Here is a 26,368-nt window from a genome sequence, read left to right on the forward strand (position 1 = left end):
GAAAGTAGCGTTTTTTTGTTCTGAGATAGCAAGTAAGGATTTATATGGCAGGGTGGCTGCTCATAAATGACTTACTGAGAAAGAGTGGAAAGAATATACTGTTGTTCCCTACTGCTCCTTGCTATTAAGAAAAACAGAAGCCCAAAGATACTTCTCTGCATTATATGTGCTATAATTGTTGAGAGGGAAAATAAGGAAGAAAAAGAAAGAAGAGAGGGAAAAGAATTCTGACAAAGAAGCAGTTAAAAAGACTTTTTGACAATATTAAGGTAAGAGTGATAACCTTGTAGACACTTCTGCTGAAGACATCATCTAAGCCCAAAGTTGGAAGTGATGGGTACTACATTTGATTTCAAGGAACAAATTCAAGCTAAGCAGAGGAAATACTTGGAACATTTGAAAATGTTCTAACAGATCTTTTTGTCCAGCTCAGATAGATGGTGTTCCTACCAAGGTGTTAGTTCAGCATAACATGGATCAACTCAGTTTAGTAGTAGAAGCATTTGTTCACTGAGAAGTTAAGCTCATCAAGAGACAGTCCCCAAGACAGAAAGAATTATTAATTTTTTTAATTTTTTAATTTTTTTTTAGGTTTTTGCAAGGCAATGGGGTTAAGTGGTTTGCCCAAGACCACACAGCTAGGTAATTATTAAGTGTCTGAGGTCGGATTTGAACTCAGGTACTCCTGACTCCAAGACTGGTGCTAGCCACCTAGCCTCCCAAACAGAAAGAATTAATGAAGAATACAGTTCCAGAGTCGTGATTTATCCTGGCTACTTGCATTCCCTTCACATATGCCCTAGGACCCTAGGACTCTCTACAAATATATCATATGCACTGCCAGGAGAGTGTGATTTGGGATTAGGTGCAGAATGTTATATAAATATTATGTGTTTGTATTTTCTTTCTTTTCTTTTTTTTTTGCAAGGCAAATGGGGTTAAGTGGCTTGCCCAAGGCCACACGGCTAGGTAATTATTAAGTGTCTGAGGCTGGATTTGAACTCAGGTACTCCTGACTCCAGGGACAGTGCTCTTTCCACTGCACCACCTAGCCACCCCTGTATTTTCTTTTTAAAATTTTTTTTTGTTTTTTTATAATTCTTTTTTATTTTGCTTTGCATTTTCAATAAATATTTTGGATAATGCTTTAAATGTTTTAGTGAGTGATCTATTACCAGGAAAATATATTGGTGAAGAGCTGTGAGTTACAGTATTAGTAGGAATGATTACCAACAAGGGCAACCTTATAGAGATCTGAAAAGAACTGATTATGGCAGCTGGTATCCCAGTGGAGAAGCCCCAAATTGTCAAAATGAAGAAAAGTCAAGGGGAAACAGGTCAAAGACAAAAGATTGGTACTCTTGAGAGAGGAGGATAGCAACAAAGCTAAGAAAAATTTCTGGACAGGTACTTAGACCTTCAGTAGCCTTGGCTACCCCCAAGAAATTAAGACTATACACTCCAACAAAGTGAAGTGCAACAAAGAGTCAATCCCATGAGGTCCAATGCCCTGCTCTTGAGGTAGAAGTTATCTGGGAACTCTAACTCTCCATATGAGATTTTTATCATGACACCTGATAAGACTTCAAGCATTTGAAGTTCTATCACAAAGGAGCATTAGATTTACTCCACTTTGGCCCAAGGTGACAGAACCAAAAGCAAGAAGCAGAAATTGCATAGACAAATATGGGTTTGATGTAAGAAATGACTTCACAGCAATTAAAGCTATCTAAAAGTGGGATCAGCTACTGCTGTGGGGGAGAGTGTGAGCCTCTCACAAGAAGTCTTAAAAAGGAAAATGGATAACTACTTGTTGGGGACATATAGCAGGGATTCCTTTTGGTATGGACTGAACTAAATGGCAGCCAAAGTACCTTCCAACTCTAAGATTCTCTGGTTCTAATATTTATGGTATAGGTCCAAGGGGAATCCTAGGTCATCAAATTTAAAATGCCCCCTCTAGACTCAGATCTGGGATCACTCTTCCTAAGACTCAAGCAGCATGACAAGGATCAGTGAAGTTTCAGTCTTAGACCCTATCTCCATGTATGCTCCTTTCCATAGTCTTTCTTTCCTGAGTATCCTCAAGTTATTCCCATACTCAGACTCTAACCTTTTTTTCTACGACTAAACACACCAATTCATTCATACTAAGGTATAAATGACTTAAAAGGTCCCTGAAGTACTTACATTTTCATAAGGAGCAAAGACAAGTCAAAATAATAAAAGAAGCCCTTAACATTCTGACATCATAAAGTTTGTAAAGGGGATAGGGGATGGGCAAGGAGAGTAAGTTGCCTCAGGGCCTGCTGCCACTTGTGGAGCCAGCTCAGGTGTTGGGAAATAGGTACTGCTTTCCATTGGCCTGGTATCTACAACCTTCCTTTGTTTACACAGTCAAAGTCCATTCAGGCCTTCAGAGGCCAAAGAACACAACACTAAGAAAGCCATCGGTCCTTTCATAAGACTAGAAATGCCACTGAAGGCTTCCTGAGCCAGCATCCATGTGACTCTTTGCTTAGGTCTAGCATTAGACCTATTGACCAAGACATCCCTCATAGTCTTCAGCTAATGGTGGAGGAGAGCTGAGACTTTTCCTTCCTTCTGGGAGGTACAAATGGCTGTCACTATGGGATTGCTTTATCTATTCTTTTGCATCTCAGTTTTCTTTACACCTCTGGGCACTTTAGCTGAAAAGTTGTTGGTACACTCACAACTCTCCACTGCACCTCAGTTAGCCTCTTGACAGTCCCATTTAATTCCTTGGATATGGGAATCTCCTCTGCTATGACTGATCATGCATTGATAAAATTCATCAATCTGTTGCTCAGTTCTCTAGTTCATTTTTGCCAGCCTATATACATCCTCATTCAGGAGTCTGTTTGGCTAAGTTGAGGCATAACTCTGATTCCTCATAAGGAAAAGTAGCCCCAGTCTTCCTGAAAAGGAAAAGTTCCAGGTGGGTTCGGGTCCTCACTAGAAGAGGGAACAACAGTCAGTTCTGGAGGTGTCTCTAGGAGGTATAGAGGAATGAGGCAAACACAGCTGAGAAGGATTTTTTTTTCTGACAGTGATAAAGATAAATCATACTTACCGCAATCTCTGTTACTAAAATATCAGTAATACTTCCCAATACTGTTACAAAATCAAAAACATTCCAGGCATCTCTGAAATAATTCTAGGAGGAAAAAAAAAGGACAGAAATGTTGTCTGACCAATGGTAAGATTACAGAATGAAATGGAAACTAGAGAAAATAATATTGAGACGGGAGAAGGGGGCAAGGAATTGACAAAACCATGAACTCTAGATGACCACTGTGAGTCAATTATTGTTAAATGTGTTAGCCAGGGGTACAAACCAGAAACTGCCCAGAGTCCACATCTGGCTACCAAGAATGACAGCCCTTTTAATTGTTTAGTTGTTACTATGGCATTCCCAGATTTCAGATGGAATGAGTATGACTGACATTATCATATGGACACATGTTCATGTGGACAGAGTCTCCTGATTAGAGACATAATTGTGGATATATCCATAAAAATGATCCAAACTGGAAGACAATGATCCAAGAGCTTATTCAATTGTGACTGATTCTTTGTGACCCCATTTGAATTTTTTCTTGGCAAAGATACTGGAGTGGTTTGTCATTTTCCTTCTCCAATTCATTTTGATGATGAGACAACTGAGGTAAACAATTAGGTGACTTGCCCGGCATCACATGACTAGCAAATATCTGAAGCCAGATTTGAATTCAGGAAGCCTTTCTGACTTCAGACCCAGCACTCTATTGCACTATCTGGTTATCCCAAGTGGAGAGTCTTAATTTAATTGTTGTATTTTGCCAACCCACTGAGAATGGGTATTTGGACAAGGGCATCTCCTTATCTGAGGCTTTCCAAGGATCATCCCAAGCTCCTCCCCAAACCTTAAATTTTAATATAGTAGGAAATTCATGGTTTCCTTTGGTACTTGATCAACCATATCTCAGCATTAGAAGATCCATATTTTGAGGAGGAATCCCTAGTCTAGTCATGAGAAATTCTATGCTGCAGTTCCAGATAGGGTCCCACATGCTCCAGGACTCCTCTCCTGTGTCCTTGGCCCATGCTGACCACTCAGGCTCTTCCATGAGATCCAAGATGCGGGATTGGGGTGAGGAATGAGGCAAAACTCTCCTCTACCTGCAACTGATCAACATGGCTCTTGTTTGGGTTTGCCTTAGGGAGCTCTGGAGAAGAATCCATGGTGGCTGGTTAGCAAGGGCTATGTGATTTCAAGTTCACCCCTACCTACATGGTGGCACCTCTTTTTTATGATCCAGCACTCCCAGGACCAGGAAAAAGAGTTAGCATATTCTTTAGGTTTCCCTAATGCCTACTGCCTATTGGCTTTTATTATCACTCAATAAACTCTCCACCTCTGAAGTTCACATCATCCTATGATATCATCCAGTTCAGATCCTGATTGCTGTCATCTACTGACTTTTTTGGATATCATCCCACCTTAATAATAATTGAACCAGCATGTGGATCAATATTCCCCATAACTCCTGGTTATCATCCAAAGGGATTTCAACATTTATGTCAATGGTCCTTCTAACATCCTGGTCTCCTAACAGATTGCCAGATGCCAAGAGACATTTGATGGTCTCCATGGTTGCACATTAGTCCTCTCCATCTAAGATATGATCTCTGGAATTCCCTTTTGTAATCACAGTCTTTTTCCCTCTCACTTCATTGCCTCAGTTCTTCTAAATATTCTTTTCATCTACGTTGTCACTTTTTTCCCCTTAATCCCTATCACTTCTGTCTTCCTAATTCACCATCCTTTCTTTCAATACAAACCCCTTCTTTCACATATCAATCAATCTTTTAAGTTAGGCTGATATAAGTCACATAGTAGAAGTGACTACCTTAAACTCCTTGCCCCTGTCCTTTGACTGTCCTTTCTAATATTTACCTTATTTGCTTTTGTTACCTGGCTACTGCTGGGAGTAACAAAACTTTGCAGCCTGGATACTCTACAAATATATGCTATCTGACCTCAACTGGCCCTCACTGTTAGACAGAAATCTTTTTTAATCCTGGCACAATGACTTCCTATCAAACACCCCATGGTGATTGTTTCAGACCATCTTCAGAACCCAGGACCCTGTTTTCATCTGCTTATCTCATAGCTGACATTAAATCCTATTTCACTGAAATGTTTTGAAGCCATCTATTATGAACTCTCTTGTCTCTCCTCTTCTTGTTTTTACCAATCCTTGCCTCTTTTTCCTTAGTCTCAGAAGAGTAATAACCTCCTCCTAATCAAAGGTAACACTTGTACATGTGATTTTGATCCCATTCTTTCGAATCTCCTCTAGGATCTGTACCTCCCCCTTTCCTGTTCTCTTCTTCTCTCCTCTGTATGTCTTCCTTTCTCCATTCTGTCTCTAGCTCTCTCCTCTCCTCTCTTCTCTTCTCTATCTCTCCCTCTCCCTCTCCTCCCATTCTCTCTTTCTCTCTCTCTGTCCTCACCTCTACTATTTCTCTTCTGTTTCTCTCTGATTATTTATTCCTGTCTCTATTCTCTCTGTCTTTGTCTATCTCTGCCTCTGCCACTGTCTCTCTCTTTCCTCTATTGTCTCTTTCCCCACTGGTAAAAAACATTTTTGATCTTCTGTTCTAAAAACAGACCGTCTCTTACTTTGTTAATATTTCAAGCTATATCACCTTATATCTTAATATATTCAGTGCTAAATTCTACTCTCTATTTCTTCTTCTTCACAATGAGCTCCTTAAATCCCACTATTCCTGTCCTCCATGAAGGTCTTACCCTCCTCTGAAATGTCCTCTCTTCCCATTTCTACTTCTTCAAATCCTTATCTTTCCTCAAGGCTCAGGGCAAGCACCTGTAACCTCCTCTATAAAGCCTTCCTTGATTATTCAACTGAAAGTGATCTCTTCTTCCACGAATTTCTTAGAGCATTTTGCCTGGACCTCTCTCTTTGTCTGGTTCTTTGTCCTTATAATATGCATACTAACACAAGGTCATAGATTTAGGAACTTGAGTTCATCTAGTCCATTCTCTTCATCTTAGAGATGTCAAAATCGAGGCCCAGAAAATTTGAATGTCTTGGACAAAATTAAGTAATAAGTAGCGGGACTGAGATTTGAACTGTGGGACTCTGATGTCAAATCCCATCCTCAAGCTTGGGGCCCTTCTACCTAGTATGCTCTTAAGAACTGTGCAATGAACTGAAAGAAATAACAGACAACATACCAGCACCCCAAAGGCGATGATCTTCAGCACACACTCCATAGAGAACATAGAAGTGAATACAATGTTCAAGCCTTTCAGCATCATTTCATACTCATAGGGGGCTCCATAGAACTAACCAGGAGAGGAAACAAAAAGGCTTGCTATTAAAGGGGGTACATATAGCACATTATAAAGAACTAACTAGTCTGGGCTTTCAGTTGCAAGTGAAGTTCTTAGAATCATAGGATCAAGAGCCAGAGCTAGAAGGGATTTCAGAGACCATCCTGGTTTTGTTGTTGTTGTTATTGTTGTTGTTGTTGTTGTTTAGTCATTTTTAGCTGTATTCAACATTTTGTGACCTCATTAGGGGCTTTTTTGTCAAAAATACTAGAGAAGTTTTTTATTTCCTTCTCCAGTTCATTTTACAGATGGGGAAAACAAAGGGTTAAGTGATTGCCCAAGTAGTTAAGTGTATGAGGTAGGATTTGAACATGTGAAGATGAATTCCAGACTCCAGAGCTAGCACTCTGCACTACCCAGTAGCACCACCTAATCTAATCTAATCTAGGAATCAGAAAACCACAGCCCAAGGACCAAATATAGCTCACTTATTTTATTTTATTTATTTTATTATTTTACAAGGGAAATGGGATTAAGTGGTTTGCCCAAGGCCACACAGCTATGTAATTAAGTGTCTGAGGCCGGATTTCAACTCAGGTGCTCCTGACTCCAGGGCTGGTGCTCTATCCACTGTGCCACCTAGTCACTCCTCACTTATTTTAAAATGAAAAAAAAATTCTTAGCACAGAGGTTGAATAAAAAAACAGGTCCATGCTCATAGCTTGCCAGCGTCTGATCTAATATAATTCTCTTACTTTACAGATTGGGAAACTGCCATATCTATCATTGGGGATAAAATAAGGATTTGAACTCAGGAGTTCTAACTTCAAATTCAGTATTTTTTCATACCTACCATAGTTTGTTTCAGCAAGCAAGCTATACTAACATAGCAAAGGGGTTGAGTCCTCTACATAGAATCAGTTGAGGCCAAATACTCATTTTCCTTACATACATTTCACACAAGTTAAGTACTCAATAAATATCTATTGACTAGAATTGAATTTCCTTTTAATATGGCAGCAGAGGCAGAGATTCTACAACCACCACTTTTCCTAGGGGTATTCCTATTTTCCACTTGACTTCTGAGAGCTACCTCTGTTGTGTTGGGCTAGCATCAAGATACCTGAGTAATGTGGGCTTACTCACCTTCATCATCAAGACAGCTGTGTTGAGGGCGATCATGGCCATGATGAAATACTCAAAGGGCGGGGACACCACAAACGTCCATGTCTTGTACTGGAAGGACTGCTTGTTCTGAGGCATGTAACGGGTCAGGGGCTTGGCACTGATGGCAAAGTCTATGCAAGCCCTCTGCAGGGAGAGAGGACAGCACAGTGAGCTTGGAGGAGCCAACGGTAAAGGGAAGCACATCTCTTCTGAAAAGGTGAACAGAAAGAACTAAAAACCTTTCTTAACATGTATGGTGCCCTTACCCCTCAAGACTGCTGGCAGCCAAGATTTGAAGGGACCTGACTTCCTAGAGGAGGGAGCTCTATTGTCTTTTTCCTCATGACCAATGTCCCCTTGTAGTAATTAGAATGATGTGGTTTACAAATTGTACATTTTTGCAGTTGCTATCATTTTATTTTTAAGCTCATAACCATTCCATGTGGTTATAGGTATAGTAGAGCTAGTAGAGCTATTATTATTATGACCATTGAATCTCAGAGGGTGAGATGATTTGTCCAATATGTGATCTTCTCCAAGTAATAGAAAAGCAGGAATTTGAACTCATACTCTGACTTTGAAACCAATGTTCTTTCTTTGTCATATTGCTATTCCAATGGTGACAGTGCCTGCTCTATGTCCCTGTATCACATAAGAAATGCCCAGGGTTGTCCATAAAACATAAGTTGGAACCAATAGGGTCTCAAATTGGATAACTGTCAGGCTGTGGATAAGTCCCAGGGACCACTAAAGTTTCTGAGTCAGTTTGTATCATAGAGTTGACAATCAGAAATGAGGGAGACCATTAAGTCTTTCCATGACCAATAAGATCCCTTTTCCTAGGGGACTGAGGGCACCTGGGTTAGGACTAAGATAACTTTAGCCAAAGCTACCCAAGGCATGGCAAATGAGCTTGATGCCTTTGCTGCTAAAAAAAAGAGGTATATCTAGCACCCATGAACACTTCAAAATTCAGGTGATGGGTCACAGTTTTGATCCTTATTAAAATGTCTGCTTTCCTTTGGTCTGCCAAGTTCTAATCCCAATCAAATCCTGAACTTAGACTGGGGAGGGGATAGTAATATAGAGGTATGGTGGAAGAATCTACCTGGTACTGCCTTCAAATAAAAACTATTTTCCTGTATCTCAGTACCTTCAAGCAAGATCAGATTTTTAGCAACAAGATTACTTCTTTCAGCAATACAGTTTCCTTTCCCCTGCCTGACATACTCAAGACAGAAAAATAGGCTGCCTCCTAGCAAGGAACCCATTGGCACCCAAGCACCCCCTTTGTAATGTGCCACATTTGAGAGTCCCTGTCCTCAGTCAAGAGGTATGACCATATCCTCATAGGGTCAGCCACTACTGGACCATGACTATGAATGGACAAAGAATTTTCCATTTGAATCTAGGTCTCTTTTTGCAGAGACTCATGGAAAGTCATGCTTCTGAGGGTAAAGAAGTTTTCCACCCAAGAATCAGTATAGAGTCACATATGACTTCTCTGTCATATCAAATTTCTTTACAAATCAACAAAAGAGCAAGATACATAGATGTCTTATAATCCCAGGCCCATGGACACAGCATTACCAAGAACCTGGTGCTGCTGAGGTGGAAGGAGAGAGGCTTCCCCAGCAGCCCCAGATGTCAGCCAGGAACTCTCCCCTCACCACCTGATGGGTTCCTCTGTGGAAGGCCAGGACTCACAAGGTACCTCATTCTTCTCCAGGCTGCATTCTGACATCACTTTGTCTCCCTGTTCCTGGAAGGTGATGATGATCAATGCCACAAAGATATTGACGAAGAAGAAGGGAAACACAACAAAGTAGACCACGTAGAAGATGGACAGCTCCATACGGAAGCCAGGGCTTGGACCCTGCTCCTCATATGTTGCATCCACTGAATGTTTCAGAACCCTGGAAACAAATAAAGGGAGAGGGAGTTAGTTTCTGGGACACAAGGTAGATCCTGGATTTGGGAAAGGACTCCCACCCACAGTGAATGTGAGGAAGTAGAAAGATCACTGGACTGGATATCAGAGAGCTGAGTTATATTCCTAGCTCTATCACTGACTCTTCTGTGTTAGCCTTTTCAAAGAACTATATCTTAGTTTTGTTTATTAATTCTACCGTCATCTCTTCTGGAATTTTCAAAATTTCACCCTATGATGATTTGGAGTTTACTCTCTAATTTTTAAAATTACATATTCAGTTAATTAATTCTGTGCTCTTTTATTGACACATGTCCTAAAAGATATGATGTTTTCACTTTGAGGACTGTTTTTGTAGAATCCCCCAAATTTTGGAATATAGTCTTATTACTGTAATTTTTTCACGGTTATTCTTTTTTTTCTAGATTGTATTCTTTGACCCACTAATTCAAAATGCTATTTTTGTCTTCATTTAGATCTATAGTTTTTGTTTGTGGTCCCTATAATTAATTATGGTCATAAAAGATATGATTAGTATTTATTTTAAAAATCAATAATTTTTGGAATTCTAGTTTACTATTTTGTAAAGATATCATGTAGTGCTGAGAAATAAGTTTTTTCTTTTATGAATATAGATGTTATGCCAGTTGACATATAAGTGTTTAATATTAATATTAGTTTATTATCTATGCTCCCTTTAAGCATTTTATAGACTTTATTTCTCTTGATGTGGAAATTTTCATTTTTGCTCTCATAGCATGATTGTACCTTCTCTAATTTATAATAATAGTTCACATTTATACTGTGCTTTAAGTTTTTCATTATTGATTTTATAGACAGGATTTTATCTGATCCTTGCAACAAACTTGTGAGAAATATCCCAATATTATCTCCATTTTCAGATGTGGAAACTGAAGCTCAGAGAAATAAGTGATGTCACCAGAGTGATACAGCTAATAAACATCCAAGACAGGATTCAAACCCAGGTCTTCCTAACTTTAAGACCATTACTGTTATGTTACTTTTAAATAGACACACTCTACAACCAGATCATAATGACATCATAGTGATATGGCTCAATGACTTGACCCAGCAAGCACAAGGAGCCCTACTTATTTCCCTCCCACAGTTTACTTCATCATCTTTCTTCTTGCCTCATTACCTTTTCTCTCTTAGCCCCTAAACTCTTCAAACTGGAGTAAGAAAAGCAGGGCTAGGTACTCTGCAGGGGACTGCTCCTAGCTACCCTAAGGTAGCTATGTGTGCAGACAAGGGTTATTATTATATGTTAGTGTTGGCCTCTGCTGGAGACCTGCTCCCTAGCTAGGGCTTAGGCCTTCTGTGTTGTGGCAAACATGACAAACCAATTCCTAGGAGGGCAAAAAGGAGATCTGATTTTTTGTAGCAACACATCTTAGTACAGTGCCTGCTACAATGTAAGAACTTCAGAAATACTTTTTGACTGACTGTCTCTTTAATATGGTGCACCATAAAAAAAAAAGTGCTAGAGGTATAAACCAGGACTTGAGTTCACATCCTGATTTTGTGTGACTTTGGGGAAGTCACTTAACCTCTTTGGGTCTCACTTTACTCAATAAAATGAAAATATTGGACTAGATCTGTTCTACAATCACTTCCAGCTTTAAATCAATGATACAATCTATATTATTTAGGCGGGATATTCACTTAAACACTCTCCACCTCTTAAAATCATATTCAGAAATGCATATTAGTATAAAGGTGTCTTACATCCCTTTCCCCTTTTATTATGCTCATCTCTAAAATCTTTTAAAAAATAGCAGGATGATATCAGATTGTTTACCATTTCAGGAAAATAAGAAGGGATAGAAGTTTGAACTCAAACTTTACCCAAAAATGTTTTAAAAATTGCTTTAACATTTAATTAGGGAAAAATGAAATATGTTAAAAGAAGAAGTACAAAGTAAAACACATTATATCTTTCCTAGCTAGCTCTTGTTGTCTTTGATTAAAATAATTAATAAAAAATAAAGTCAAAACAATATAATGGATAGAATACGGTACATTGTGTTAAGAAGACCTAGGTTCAAATCACACCTGGCACTTACCAGTTGGGGGACATTTGGTAAGTCATTTCAACCTTTTGTGTCACTGTTTTGCTCATCTGTGAAATGAGAGAGTTGGGCTTCTCTAATCCTTTCTAATTCTAAATTTATGATCCTTTCCAGAGCAGCTGTCTTGACTCTCTCCATGGCAATTTCCTTGTTCTCAATAGCCCCCAACATTATTATTTATCTCCTCCCTTTCCCAACCACACAGAATCTTGCGACAACTCACGTCGGCCACCCTTCTCCTGTAGACACGGTGAAAAGAGTCAGCAAAGCCCAGAGCACATTGTCATAGTGAAAGTCATATTTCTTCCATTGTCTGGGTTGAGCTTCCACTTCATCCTTTTCATAATCCAAATACTGACCCCTGAAAATGGAGCACAAGTTAGATTAGGAAGAAAGTTATGTTGAGGATATATTCTTTCCCTACAGAAAGCATGTATCAGAGTCAGGGAGAGAAGAAAGAGACAAAATCCCTTTGTTAATAACTCAGGAGGACCTGAGTTCAAAACCTGCTTCTACATGTATGACTTCGGACAAGTCATTCTGAGACCCACTTTCCTCATTTGTAAAACAAAGGTCTCTAAACAGGTCTCTAAAGTCCGTTCCAGCTCTATGATTCTTTGAGTCAAGTGTTGACTTTTCCCCCTGCTTAAAATACTGATTCAAAAGCCAAATCCAAGAAAGTTGGTCCAAATAGTTGACAGTGGAATTAGCCAACCAGTTGCCCATCTCCATTTGGAGCAACAAGACCTAGAAATTCAAACAGATGTTTGATCTCTCCTAAATGGGGTTAATCTCTCACTCATTCCCCAAACTATGCTCATTGCTACTTATAAACTGTTCTCCTTGAAAAGCTTTAGTAAAAGTTTATACGAAAAGTTTATATGATCTAAAGAGAGTGGGGTCTAGCAAAAATAATGACCTCTTTCAAATAAAGTCTCTATACAAATAAATGGCCATTGTAAAGTATTTAAGCCCAGCCATTCGGTCTAGATGATTTAGTTTCTTGAAACATTTTAGCAGCTTCAAACTAATTCTGGAGATCTCTGCCTTTGGCACCATAGTTTTCATTTTTCACTACTTTCTAACCTAAACCCAACATCTCATCACCAGTCTCCCTCTTTTTCTCACAGTCTTGGGGTGCTCTTTCCTAACACCTACTTTGATAATTTCCATCTCCTTCCTGCCTCCAAACTGTCTTCCAAGATAAATTTTCTAGGGCATATTTACAGGGGGAAAAGAATAGCTACTTACCCAATACTTCCTATACTTCGTTCCCAAGTAAGGGAGGGAACTGAAAGCACTTCAAGTTGTCTGTCCTTATGGTTTTCTCTTCTATTAAGCTCTAAGAACCATAAGGACAGGAACTATATATGCTTCATCTAAACTTTTTATCTCCTTCAGAATATAGCAGAGGACTCTGTACAGTCAACACATCATGATTTGTGGATTAAACACAAAGATTTCTTTTTAACTCAGAAACAAGTATAACCCAATCACCTCAGAGAGAAAAATGTCTTCCTTTCTCTCTCTTCTCTCTCCCTCTCCTCCTTTTTCCTCCTCCTCCTCCCTCTCTCTCTCTCTCTCTCTCTCTCTCTCTCTCTCTCTCTCACACACACACACACACACACACACACTCTCTCTCTCTCTCTCTCTCTCTCTCTCTCTCTCTCTCTCTCTCATCAGTTCATCATTATGATAGAGAGAGAGAGAGTGGTTCTGGTCACTTGAATTTGACTCACTGAGCAGCATGTACTCAATTGTCCCAGAGGCGACAGAAATCTTCTGAGAATAAAGGGCATGTTTCAGGATTGGAGTCATCATGGAAGGACTGAGCTTACTTGGATAGGTCTCACCTGGGTCTTTTTATTTTAACTTCTTTCTAGAGTTATATGCATGCTAATTTCTTATAGGTAATTGCCATCCCCCACTCTGCCATTTCTATTAAATCAACAAGTCAAATGACTCCATACAGGAGCCAATTTTACTGTCTGTTCCTATGCAGCATTACCATGTTTGGTTACTGATTATTCCTAAGTAATGTTACTATGTTTGGTTTCTAAGAAGTGTTGATTTGGTCTGGTTAATAATTTTTGAAAAGGTCTACGTGGGGTATAGAAAGAAGCTGAAACGTTTGGTCATGGAGAGGACTTGAGTAAGTCATTTCATTTCTTTGACTGTCAGTTTCTTCATCTATGAAATAGAGACAATAAGAGTTGCACTATCATCTAGGTTGTTAGGTGGTATAATGGATAAAACACTGGGCTTGGTTTCAGATAGATTTGAGTATAAAGTTTAAGATACTTGGTTGTTGTGTGACCTTGGGCAAGTCATTTAATTTTCATCTGCTTCATTCTCTTCATCTGTAAAATGAGGATAATTATAGCTCCTACCTCAGCAGAGTTATTGTGAGGATAAAATGAAATAATAAATGTAAAAAACTTTGCAAAGTGTATAATAAATGTTAGCTATGATGATGATGATAATGATAATGAGCTTCAGAGGACCACCATGACATGAGGAATTCTGGCACATTGCAAATCTTAAAGTAATACAGAGATATAAGTTGTTGCTAAGGCAATGTTGCTATGTTGAGTTTACTGGTTGGTAAGTGTTTACTGGCTTATCTATGGGGTAGTTATGTGGTACAGTGGATAAAGCATTGGACTTAAAAGTAGGAACATCTGAGTTAAAATCAAGCCTCAGAAACGTCCTAGCTGTGTGAGCCTGGGGAAATCATTTACCCTCTGTTTGCCATTGAAGAAGGCAATGGTAAACCACTCTAATATCTTTACCAAGAGAGTCCCATGGACAGAGATTTTCTGGTTCAGAAAAAGTTGGACACATCTGAAAATGTCTGAACAACAACACTGTCTCATCTACAGCTAGTCTTTAAAGCTGAGAAGGCTTCTCCAAAATTTAAAGCACATTTGCCAATCCTTGGCTGCCCTTTAGAGCTTCTAACAGGGAAACTGTGCACTCAAGATATTGGGCTGAGGTTATCTTTGAGGTCTCTGACCTATGGAGGACTTAGTGTCATGGCTGTCATGGCAATCCTGGCTGTGACTCAGTTTACCTGCAATCCCTCTGCAGCTCTTTGGATTCATCCGTGCAATAGAAGAATTTTCCTTTGAAGAGCTGCACAGCAATGACGGCAAAGATGAACATGAAGAGCATGTAGACAATGAGGATATTGAGGACATTCTTCAGAGAATTTACCACACAGTCAAACACAGCCTGTGGAGAGAGAAGCATGAGAGAAGGCAGAGCTGGGAGTATGGGAGGAGGGTTCCTCCAGGACCTCTGGAGGAAGGAATGTGAGAATTAGGGTATGGGACAGATGGCCTACATCTGTGACAGTAATGAAGAAGGGCTTGTATAGGCAAGAGGACAAGCTCAGCCTATGGAAAGAATTGTGGGCAAATGAGGGATGGTGGAAAGACAAAGAGGAAGAGAAAGAGAAAAAAACCAAAGCCACCACTAAGCTGGGGGTCCTGTTCACTTCGGGTATTTGTGGGGCAGAGGAAGAGAAGGATGCTTCAGGTTTGCCAATTGCTAATAAGCTGAGGCTGAGCTCAGCGATGCTCCCATCTACCTGATATTCTGAGAATGGAAATAAAACAGAAGCATCTTAAACTGGGAGTTTCTAGAGGACAACATCCATGTCTTGTTTCCACCAGTCTAGGTAGAACTTCCCTTTAATATTGATCACCTGCTGGCTGGATACACTGAGAAATTGAGTGCCTGCCTCATAAAAAAGATGATGTGGGACAGGAGAAAAAAGCCGAGGCCAAATCTTACTTCTGTCATTTATTATCCATTTGACTTCAGCCAAATCACTTCACTGTCTGGGCCTTGCCTGCTTTGTATGTTAAGTGAAAGGGTTTCTAGATGATGTCTTAAAGTCCCTTTGAATTCTTCAAAGTCCCTTTGATCTTCTGCAAGGGTGCCTGCCTTTCTCTAATACTTTCTCTAGTAGATCTATTTTCTGATCAAATGAGAAATACTTCTTTGAGGGTGGATGTGAAAAATGTCATCAAGGTCTTTGGGGAAGATGGGACCTCAACTTGCCAAAGAACATCTCTTACTCAAGCTCTTAGGCAAAGCTCCATGGGCTGGGTCCTCCTCAGAGACTCAGGGGTCACTTAGCACAATCACACAAATGGCATGCACAATGTTGAGAGAGAAATTTTCCTGAAAATTCAACCTATTAAGAATATAAAGAAGATATGGAATATAGAGTATAGATGACCTATTCCTTGTGTTCTAGAATAGAGAAAACTTGGTTTGCAAAGAGCACTGATCTTCAAGTCAGAAAACTTGGATTCAAATCGTGATTCTAATCATTAATAACTGTGTGACCCTGGTAAAGTCCCTTCATGTCTCTAGCCCTCAGTTTTCTGAACTGTAAAATGGGGATAATACTTAGACTATCGATCCTCACAGAGTTGTTACAAGGATAGAAATTTTTAAGCCTTAAAGTGCTGTATAAATGAGAATTATTATCACAAATGGTCAGTATCCCAAAAGATCCTATGTTCTAACTCCTAGCCAAACAAGTGATTGCTGGATGGTTTTGATAGTATCAATTCTCATCTCTTCATTGAGCCTAGTTGGACATTAAAAAGAAGAAAATTTCAATTGTGTGGAGGTGACTGAGAGTGGGTCTAGGATCCAGGTAAATTGCTATTAAACAATGTCTAACCAAGAAAGTCTGGCCTATGAAGGACTCATTTGAGGCAGAAAACCTTCCAATTGAGCCCTTAGGTACAGGCCTTGCAGTGGAAAAAGGAAGAAGTGGTTCCTCCCTCTTCCTTTATCTTCTCATTGAGTGGTGCTCTGAGCTCCTTGGGCTCAGTGTTGAAGGACATTGAATGGGATCAGTCACTTTTCTACATGTTTGTGACATGTCCAGAGGAAGAGTTGGAGCTAGTAGGGGATAGAATAATACAAAGAATTCAATTTTGTCTAGATATTTTGGACAAACATGAGACCCTTCCTCCTGTAGTTCTAGCCTCTCTAGGCCATCTCCTTCTTTCTAGAAGTGATCAAAATAAGTCAAACTTTCCCCTGCACCTTTGTCTCAAAAATCAGTACCTCTCCCTCCCTTCTTTCACACTAGGCAAAAAACAAGAGACCAAAGCAATCAGTCCCCCATCCAAGATCCATCCCTTTAGGACCCTAATTCCTTCAGGCTCCAACCTTTAGTTTTGGCAAGCGTTTGATGGTCTTCAGAGGTCTCAGGACTCGGAGTACTCGCAGTGACTTGATCGTGCTGATGTCTTTCCCTTTTCCTCTAGAAAGGGAAAAGCCACAGAGAAAAAAAAACAGGGAGGGAAGAATTTGGCTTGCGTTTGGCTCTCAAGAACCCCCTTCCCCACCCTATTGTACCCAAGTACACCACTGCAGGCTGTGGACAGGACTCATTCTGCATACCAAAGTCCTGGGTCCATTGTTATGCAGGGTTGAGAGGCTGAATTTCAATCCCAGAAACATTAACTGCCCAAACTTTGTCCCTTTACTGTAGCCCATGAACATGTCAGCATCTCTTCTCTTCCCTGGAAATTTCTCACAAACAGCTGAGAGCAGGTAGAAAGAAGTGCCTGATTATATAGTATAAAGCAAACTTCATATCTGAGGGAGGAAAAGGATGAGAAGGAGGAGGAGGAGGAGGTGGTGGAGGAGGAGGAGGACAAAGGCATTCCTCCTTGAGAGCAAGTCTGTTTGGATATCTCCTTTACCAAGGAAGAAACTGAGTTTTAAAGCAAAACAGCTCTGAGTCTCATGGGGACAGAGAAGCAGCAAACTTTGGTTTAGGCAGACTAATGTTTCCATCTTCATGGAAGGGGAGCAACTCCTCAACCTGATCAGCTTCCTGTGATCAGACATGCTAAGCCATGTAACAAGGAAACTGTTACATGGATGAAATAGTATTTCCCATTCAGTGCATGCAGATGCTATCCTGGTTGGGGGTATTTGGAGGGGAAAGGTACAGACCACACACAGGAGCTCAATACTAAGTGCAGATGATGTCAGAACCCATAGAAATGAATGTGGGGATTTTCCCTGCTATGAGATTTGGCATCCTGGATCTCTGGGAAAGCTAGCCCCAAGACTTCCCAGGATCCTCGATTTATACTCCAGGACAGGGAGGGAGGCAAAGGAATGGAAACAGAAAGAGAGAGGAAAGAGGAATAAAAAATGTTGAAAAGGAAGAGTAGAAAGAGAAAAGGAATAGAAGGAAGAAGAGGCTGGAGAATGGAGGAGAAGGGACAAGAGGAAAGAAGGGAAAGGAGAAAGGAAGGAAGCAAAAGAAAAGGAAAGGGAAGAAAATACAGAGGAAAGGAGAGGGAAAAGAAGAGGAGGATGGACAAAGTTCTGCTCTTGTCCACACTAGCCCTAGCTGATGAACCTGTTGAAGGCCTACCTCTGGGGAAGGGAAAATAAAAATAGCTGTTAGGTCACTTTCCAAAGAGAGACTCATGAGACAGGTAGGGCCCCTGGGGTAGCTGGTTAGTTAAAACTCTCTACTAGTTGCTCCCAAGATTCAGGTAATAGGTTTGATCCTCTTTAGACTTTGAGTTTAGCCTCTAAAGAGGCAGAGACAGCTAGGTGATCCAATGGATAGAATGCTGACCTTGGGAGTTAGGAAGATCTGAGTTCAAATACTACCTCTGTGATCACAAATGATATTTAGCATGGGAGGTGGAGTAGTTTTGTTCTCAGAAAACACAGACCCATAAAGTAAAATTAGTTTTCACATGTTCAGAAGACAGAAAACCTGAATAAATGTGGCCAGTAGATAAACCTAATGACCCAGAATTATAAGGTATAAGTGGCCAGAAAGTCTATCTGGAAGCACCATAAGAATCAGGAGGAGATCTAGGGCCAAGCTGGGTCCTCAGACCAGCAAAGGGGTCTTCAAGGGTCTGTTGTCCATTTTCTGGAACTCAAAGTGGAATAAGGATCACTAATGAATGCCAAGAAGGAAAGAAAGCTCCCTTGGGTTTGAGAGAAAGTCAGAGATATTCAGTGAACCTAAGCCCTTGTGGAGCTCTTGTTGAAGAATATCAATAAAGAGAGCCAGCAGTTCATAAGAAATAATTTACAAGGGGAGTAAGATCAAACCAAGGAGAAGACCAGTGCTTCATAGTAGATGGGGAAAATGGCAGCAGACAACAGGAAGAAGGCAGTACTATTTAATTCTTATCTAGCTTCTGTTTTCCCTTTCATGAAGAATGATCTTTAGATTGAGAAAGACAGAATAAAAATCATTAGTGGTTAGGGAGAATTCATTATCAATGAAGTGTTGGTAAGAGAGCAGATTGTTAGTTTCAATCACTAGGCACAGAAAAATTACATCCTAGGATATTGAAAGAACTGAAAGATGTAGTTGCTAAGCCACTATTAGTGATTCTATGAAAAATCATGAAGAATGAGAAAGGCACCACAAAAAACTGACAAAAGGCAAATAAATAGCAATCCATTTTTTTAAAAAAGGAAAAGAAAAAGAAAAGAAGGTATAAATTATAGGCCAGTGAATTTGACTTTTGATTTCTGGAAAAAATTACTGAACATATGATTAAAGGAATAGCTTGTAAAATGGTAATCAGCAAGAATACATATGGTTTCATCAACAAGTGGTCCTGCCAAAGTAACCACGTACCCTTCAATAGATTAACTAAACCATTAGACTGGAGAAATATTGAAGACATGGTTTTCCTAGTTTTCAGCAAAGCAGGTGATAAAATCTCTTATTCTGTGCTTGTGAATAAAATAGAAAGATGCAGGTTAAATGGCTGTGCAGGTAGGTCAATTCAGACAAGTTGAATGACAGGACCTAAAGAGTAGTTATTAATGGCTCTGTGTCAACTTGGAGGGAATTATCTGGCAGAATGCTCCAGGGACATGTCCTTGGCCCTCAGCTGTTCAACATTTTTATCAATGGCTTTAACACATTGAAAGTACACTTCTCAAATCTGTCATGAAGGTAGAAATAATAGCTAAGACATTCTATGACAGTCAAAATCCCAAAAGATCTCAGCTGGCCAGCACCATGGGCCAAATTCAATAAGATTAAATTTGATAAGGAAAAATTTTATACCTGGGTTAAAAAAATCAACTTTACAATTTTGTAAAATGAAGAATATAAAGATGGCTGGATCACTGTTCATGTGAAACAGACTCAGACATTTTAGTGAGCCAAAAAAAATTTATAGTACTTATAATATTTTAAAATATAATGTCCAGTCTAAGGTAAGTGATAGATAGTCCCATTGTACTGTGTATTAATCAGATCACACTTGTGCAGCTTTTAGTTTTAGGTATAACATTTTAGAAAGGTCACTGCTGTGAATCCAGAGAAAGACAAAAAAGATGGAAAGAAAAATGGAGACCATTCCTTAAATGATGAACTAACGGACCTAGGGATATTTATATTGGGGAGAGAAATCTTGCAGGGGTTAGGGAGTGAGCAAAAGGGCAATGTGATAAGTGTTTTCAAATATTTGAAAGAAAATCATGTGGAAGGGAGATTGGATACATTCTACTTTTCCTAGATGACCATAAATAATAGAGAGAAAGAGTTAAACTTAATTCTGTTTTTTAAAAAGAAAAAATACTAACTTAAAGATGTTCAAAGATAGAATGAGATGCCTTGGGAGGTAGTGGACCTGTCTTCCCTTAAAGTTTTCAACTGAAGGCTAAATGACCAATTCTTAGGGACACTCTCAAGGGGAATTTTCAGGCACTAGTCAGGGTCTCATAATCTGGGGCCCACTAACTTGTTTTAAAAAATATTTTGATAATCATATTCCAGTGTGATTGATTTCCTTTATAATCCTGTGAACCTTATTTTATGCATTTAAAAGTATTATTCTAAGAATGGATCTATAGAACTCATCAGGCTGTCAAAGGGGTCCAGGCCACAAAAACAGTTAAGAGCTCCTATATTAGATGATTTTGAACATCCCTTCTAACTTTGGAATTCTAAGATTCTTATCTCCTAACTGGACCCAGGTCCAGGATCTTGAGAATAAAATGGGAAAAAGTTGCTAAAAATCATTCCTCTTCCTGAAAAATCCTCAACTCAAGGGCATTCTATTCTTTCTTTTTCTGATAATTATTGTGTTGAAGCAAGAGGAGCTATTTAGAGGGAGCAACATTATGCTCTCAGGAACCAACTGTGCCCACCTCTATCTGTAGGTGGGCACAGGGAAAAGCCCTGATTCATGCTGGTACCTGTGGTTTTCTCCTGTTCCCATGTTTCTTGGAAGAATGTTGGGGATTCAGACACCTCATTTGTAACCTGTGTTATAGATTAAGGTCCCAAGTTCTACACCTGTAACTGCTGGAATTCACTGTTAAGTAGTTATATTTTTTTGACTGCTGACTCAGGAACATTTTAGCCTCTAAGTAAGCTTACATTCTACAGGTAAAGGATAATATCAAAATTCAATCCCCAGGTACCCTTTGTCATAAGAAACTAAAGCAAAAAAATGATTAGGAAGCTATATTATTTGGACTGGAACTGCTCTACCAGCCTATGAACTGAGAATTGTAGGATTCTTCTTTCTTTAAGGCTGCAAATACAGGGATTCTCCTGCCAAATGGCTATAAGTTCTGGGATTCTCCTGACTCCAGGTATGTGAATCATAGGCATGTCTTATCTCTAAGTCTTGAGGTAAGGTTGCTGCTGACCAGAGTATTATGTGGGAACACAGTTAGAAACTGTAAGATAGACATGGGTTCTGAGGAGCATGCTGATGTTACTAGGCAGATGACAACTGGATGGAAGGAGATTGCCTAAACATGATGAGCAGTGGAATTCAACTGATTCCAAAGCCAATGGAATGAGTATAACATGGATTATAGCCATGTTGTCTGGGATGTGGTTTAAGGGTGTGGAATAGTGCACAGGCATTATTAGTAGGGCACGAGAGACAGCAAGAGTGCATTACCCCATAAAGCTCCTACAGAGTCCAGCAACAGGAAGACAAAGAAAGAATGAAGAGTCAGTGACACAGAGAGAAATCAACAAATGAAGTCATCTGTGCATGTAAATGCTCTCTCTACACACACAGACACACGTGCGCACACACACACACACACACACACACACACACACACACTTTACAGATCCCCTCCCCTAACCCAGTTCACAAAAAAAATAAAAAATGGAAACCTTAAACAGCACATTCAGCTGTATCTTTTCCCAGCATCTCTCAAGGGCAAGGGAAACAGAAATCTAACAGAGGTAGAAATTACCCAGCTCTGGTTTGGGGAAATCAGCAAAGCATTGCTCCCATGAATCTCTTTCTTTCCAAACACAGAGTTTTGCAGTTGCTTTTGTTGTGTCTAAATACCACCAAAATAACAAACAAAAAGTGATTAACTAGGCTTTGAAATCTAAGCTAGGTCTCTCAAATGAGGGCCCTGACCCCCCAAGTGATGGGAGTATGAATTCCATCCTCCCTGCAGCATCCAATCACTAGGCTTCAAGATGACCACACCAACCCCTTCATCCATCATCACACCCAGCACTCCTACACTCCACCTCCTCTTGCAGCCATGAGCAACTTCACCAACAATTATGCATACAAAATTCTACCTACCTCTAGGTGCCCAGGGTCACCACATCCTGCCCCTTGGACATCTCTTGGCTGTTCCAGATATTCCTCAGAAAGCAAATTCTACATTCCAGGGTAGTAGCCAATGAAGTAAACCTCCTCAACCCTGCTCATACCACCACTTTATCAGGTTTTTTTGGATAGGACAAAGTTAATTGTACAGGATGAACAGACATGGATATCTGCTTTACAGATCTCAGTGCATTATTTTCCACCCTACCTCCAAATTTTCCTATTTATATTAAAAATATCATTTTCATTCCAATCACTGAGGTTTGCAATCTTGTCATCCTCAATTCCTAACTGGAGTTGACTCCCTCTTACTCCATATAGCCAATCAATTACCAAATCTTGCATTTCTGCATCCACAGCATCTTTCATATCTATCCTCTTCTGTCCACTTACATAATTGCAAATGGTTCAGAATCTCATCTTCTCCCTCTAGGCCTATTACTATAGCCTCCTGATTGATCCATCACCCTGCTTCAAATCTCTTTCCCTGCTAATCCATCCTCCACCAAGATGCCAAAGTGACTTTCCTAAAGTATAAGTCTGATCATGTCCCTCCCCTACTCAAAAACTCTGTGGCTCCTATGGATTCTAAGATAAAACAAGATTTCATTTTTATCTCATCCAATTTTTAATTCTAATTCCTATTTTTATGGTTTATAACAATATAATTATTAGTATAGTAGTATTTTATAATTCCAAAATAAACCATACATACATTGGAGATGCTCCAAATATTGTTAATAATTCATTTTCCAAAGTTTGCCCACTCCAAGGCTACCTACCCCAAATAACTAGTTTAAGGAACTTTTTCAGTGACTCCATGGGATTGTGCCACAGTGGAGACAATCTTTATATTCACAAATCTGAAATAAACTGATTTCCGACAGTGCTTGCTTGCCAGCCTCTGAAGTTCTGGTCAGTATACTGTTACTTCCCCAGTCCCTAAGAAATTAGGAAAGAGGTGAAAAGTGTCTTATTATAGATTGTCCTTGCTTTGTTTTCAGAAAAGAGACTGTGATCTAAGGAGGCAACCAGAAACTCATCTCTCCACAAAAGGCCTTAGAGAAAGATAGGCTTTCATGCATTTCTTTGGTTGTCCCATATAGTACAAATCATTCTGTTGACTAATACTCTAAAAGGGCTTCCCAATGTTAGCTTCAAAAAAAGCCCTAGCCTAATTTTCCATACTGATTTTACCTTAGACCCCCAACAAATTCCCATTTGTCAGTCAAATTGGCCTCCTGGATCATCCCTATGTGTGATTTGCCATCTTTCACCTCTAGGTTTTTGTACAAACTGTCTCTTCCTTCCCCAACATCCCACTGTCACAGCATGCCCCCCCTCCCCCCTCCAGCCAGGCTGCTGTACTTCCTTACTTCTCTGCATTTTGGATTCATAGCTTTCTTCAAGATCAGCTCAAGTGCTATCTCCCACACAAGGTTTTTCCCAATTCCTCCTGGCATTGATGTTCCATTCTCCCCTCACCCTACCATCTAAAACTACTTTGGCCTTTTTTTTAAACATAAGCAGTAGGGTATAATTGGAGTGAAAAAAAATCTAGGTTTGAAGGTCACCCTCTGACATATACTGGATTGTGGCCCTCAGTGATGTAGGTAACTTGATATGCCAACACATTTCAGAGAAAGTGCCACATTGGTAGAGAGAACTTTCTTATCTCCCATTTCTTTTTTTTTGTTTTGTTTTTAGTTTTTGCAAGGTGATGGAGTTAAGTGACTTGCCCACTGTCACACAGCTAGATAATTATTAAGTGTCTAAGGCTGGATCTTATCTCCTATTTCAATGAAATCACAGGTCTAGTTTTTGTCCTCTGAATTGAAAATATATATATTATAAACCCATCAAAGTCAAAGATCTTTCCATTTTTTTTTTCCTGGTATCTCCAGGAGCTGGCATAATATCTAGAACCTAGTAGGTGCTTAATAGATGGTTGCCGAATTAAATTGAACTGGAGGCTTCATCTATGGCAGCTAGGCGGCACCATAGTACCAGAGTCAAGAAGATTCATCTTCCTGAGTTCAGCTCCAGCCTCAGACACTTTCTAGCTGTGCAACCCTGGGCAAAGCAATTCACCTTATTTGCCTCAGTTTCCCATCTGTAAAATGAACTGGAGAAGGAAATGGCAAACCGTTCCAATATCTGTACTGAGAAAATCCCACATAGGATCACAAAGAATTGGACAGGACTAAAAAAGACTGAACAACAACAGGGCTTCATCTGAGCACACAGGCATCTGGGGAGCATCTCTGGGTGGGAAATACACCCAGAGATAGCTATGGGGACACGCATTCACATAGAGACACAAATATGGGCGGGTGGTACATACACAAAATGATAGTATATACAGATGTCTTAGAGGAGCCAATTTAATCTTTTGCAGGAAAAGAAGAATGCAAATTTCTCTAAACTAAACAAATCTTAGCCAGTGACCTATACTTGAATCTAAATTAGCTTTTTGATTGATTCTGAAAAACAAAGGCTTTTCCTGGGGTTTTGGTGAAGTTGTTGTTGTTATCCTTGACGAGCCCTAGACCCTGGGATGGGAAGAAGAGCAGGTTCCATGCTGCTGTACAAAATAAACTGTAGGGGGCAGAGACAGTGGAAGCCTCATTCCCAGCAAGACATGGGCTTTGATAGACACAGAAGAGTAAAAAAGAAAAGACAGGACTTAGGGCCCTTGTCTCAAGAAAGCTCAAAAGAGCTCCCAGGGTGACTCATGGGGATGAACCTCTTCTTGCCAATGTGCTCGGCATCTCTGGTTGACTACAGGACATCATTTGGTGTCTCAAATTCAATGTGGCCAAAACTAAAGTTAGAGGACCTTAGTTCAAATCCCATCTCTAATGCTTATTACTTGTGGCCTTGGGTAAATCACCTAACCTCCCTGGATTTCAGTATCCTTATCTGTGAAATCTGTAGTCTATGAACCTTCTAAATCTTAACTCTTTCTCTGCCTTCACCATTGTGAATGGCACCAACATTTTCCCAGTCACCTAGTTAAAGATGGCACCTTTAACTACTTGTTTCTCTCCTTCTTCTCCCAAAGTCAATTGATTACTAAGTTCTTTTGATTCTACTTCCATACTATATACCATATCTTTCTTTTCCTTTCTGCTAGAAAAGCCACCACTTAGTTCAGGTCCTCACCTTCTCTAGATAAGATTATAATATAATAGCCTCCTATCTGGTTTTCCTGTCTCCAAGCAATCCTCTCTCTAATATACCTGGCAACATATCCTGCCAGAACAATCTTCCTAATGTACAGTCACTTCCTGCTCCCAAAACCTTCTCTGGCTTTCTATTGCTCATTAAAGTAAGAGACATTTAAGACCTGGTGTTTAAGAACCTCCATAATCTGTCTACAACTTTTCTTTCAAGTCTTATATCACACTAATATCCATCTTAGTATCTATATTTCAGCCAAACTGGAATAGTAGCTGCTTGCAACATTTTTCTTGCCTCTGAGTATATCTGAAATGTACTGTCCAACCTCATTTTCCCATAGTTAAAATTCTTCTCTGTATTTCTTTCCATTTCTACCTTTCAAAACCCAACTCAGTCTTTTCAGAAGCTCCCAGGGTCACATGAGTGCACACACACACACACACACAAACACACACACATACACACACACACACAAAATCATAGGCACATTTTTCTATATTCATTGATCTGATTCTCCTTTGACCCTATCCCATTCTGCTTTTTTATTTGTGGCTCTATTCCCTCTAGCAGACAATAAATTTCCTGAGGCTAGGGACTGTGTTGTTTGTCATCTTTGTATCCTTAGCCCAGAACAAAGTGCCCTGAACATAGTAGGCACTTCATAATTATCTGTTTAATTAAACTGAATTGAATTTCTTGTTGGAATCTGACCACTGACTACAGAAATAAGCTCTAGGACCAGAATGATCATTCAATTAAAATTCCATTCAATTCAATAAACATTCATGAAATTCCTACTGTGTGCAAGGCCCTGTCCTGCAAGGCTGCCAGAGACATAGGACATCACCCTTCCCTGTCCTCAGGAAGCTTACAGTCTAGCAGAGGAAACAAGATAGGGACTTACTCATAGAACGGCAAAAAAAAATAAAAAAAAAGTAGGACATGAAAACAGCCATGAGAGAGATACAAAGTGCTCTAGGAGCACATAAGAGAA

At 39.8% G+C, this 26,368-nt stretch overlaps 1 protein-coding gene across 1 annotated transcript in view; it reads right to left on the minus strand.

The window, feature by feature from the left end:
- The window catches only part of CACNA1B (calcium voltage-gated channel subunit alpha1 B), a 249,476-nt gene that overhangs the window by 62,151 nt on the left and 160,957 nt on the right, over positions 1 to 26,368 (minus strand). Inside the window, exons 25-31 of the mRNA XM_074210540.1 lie at positions 16,754 to 16,847; positions 14,628 to 14,788; positions 11,778 to 11,915; positions 9,246 to 9,447; positions 7,511 to 7,675; positions 6,266 to 6,376; positions 3,095 to 3,178 (exon numbers count right to left, since the gene is read on the minus strand). Of these exons, the coding sequence (XP_074066641.1) occupies positions 3,095 to 3,178; positions 6,266 to 6,376; positions 7,511 to 7,675; positions 9,246 to 9,447; positions 11,778 to 11,915; positions 14,628 to 14,788; positions 16,754 to 16,847 (955 nt within the window). The remainder of the gene's footprint in view (positions 1 to 3,094; positions 3,179 to 6,265; positions 6,377 to 7,510; positions 7,676 to 9,245; positions 9,448 to 11,777; positions 11,916 to 14,627; positions 14,789 to 16,753; positions 16,848 to 26,368) is intronic.

Source organism: Macrotis lagotis, chromosome 1, assembly GCF_037893015.1.
Source record: "Macrotis lagotis isolate mMagLag1 chromosome 1, bilby.v1.9.chrom.fasta, whole genome shotgun sequence".
Lineage (NCBI taxonomy): Eukaryota > Metazoa > Chordata > Mammalia > Peramelemorphia > Peramelidae > Macrotis > Macrotis lagotis.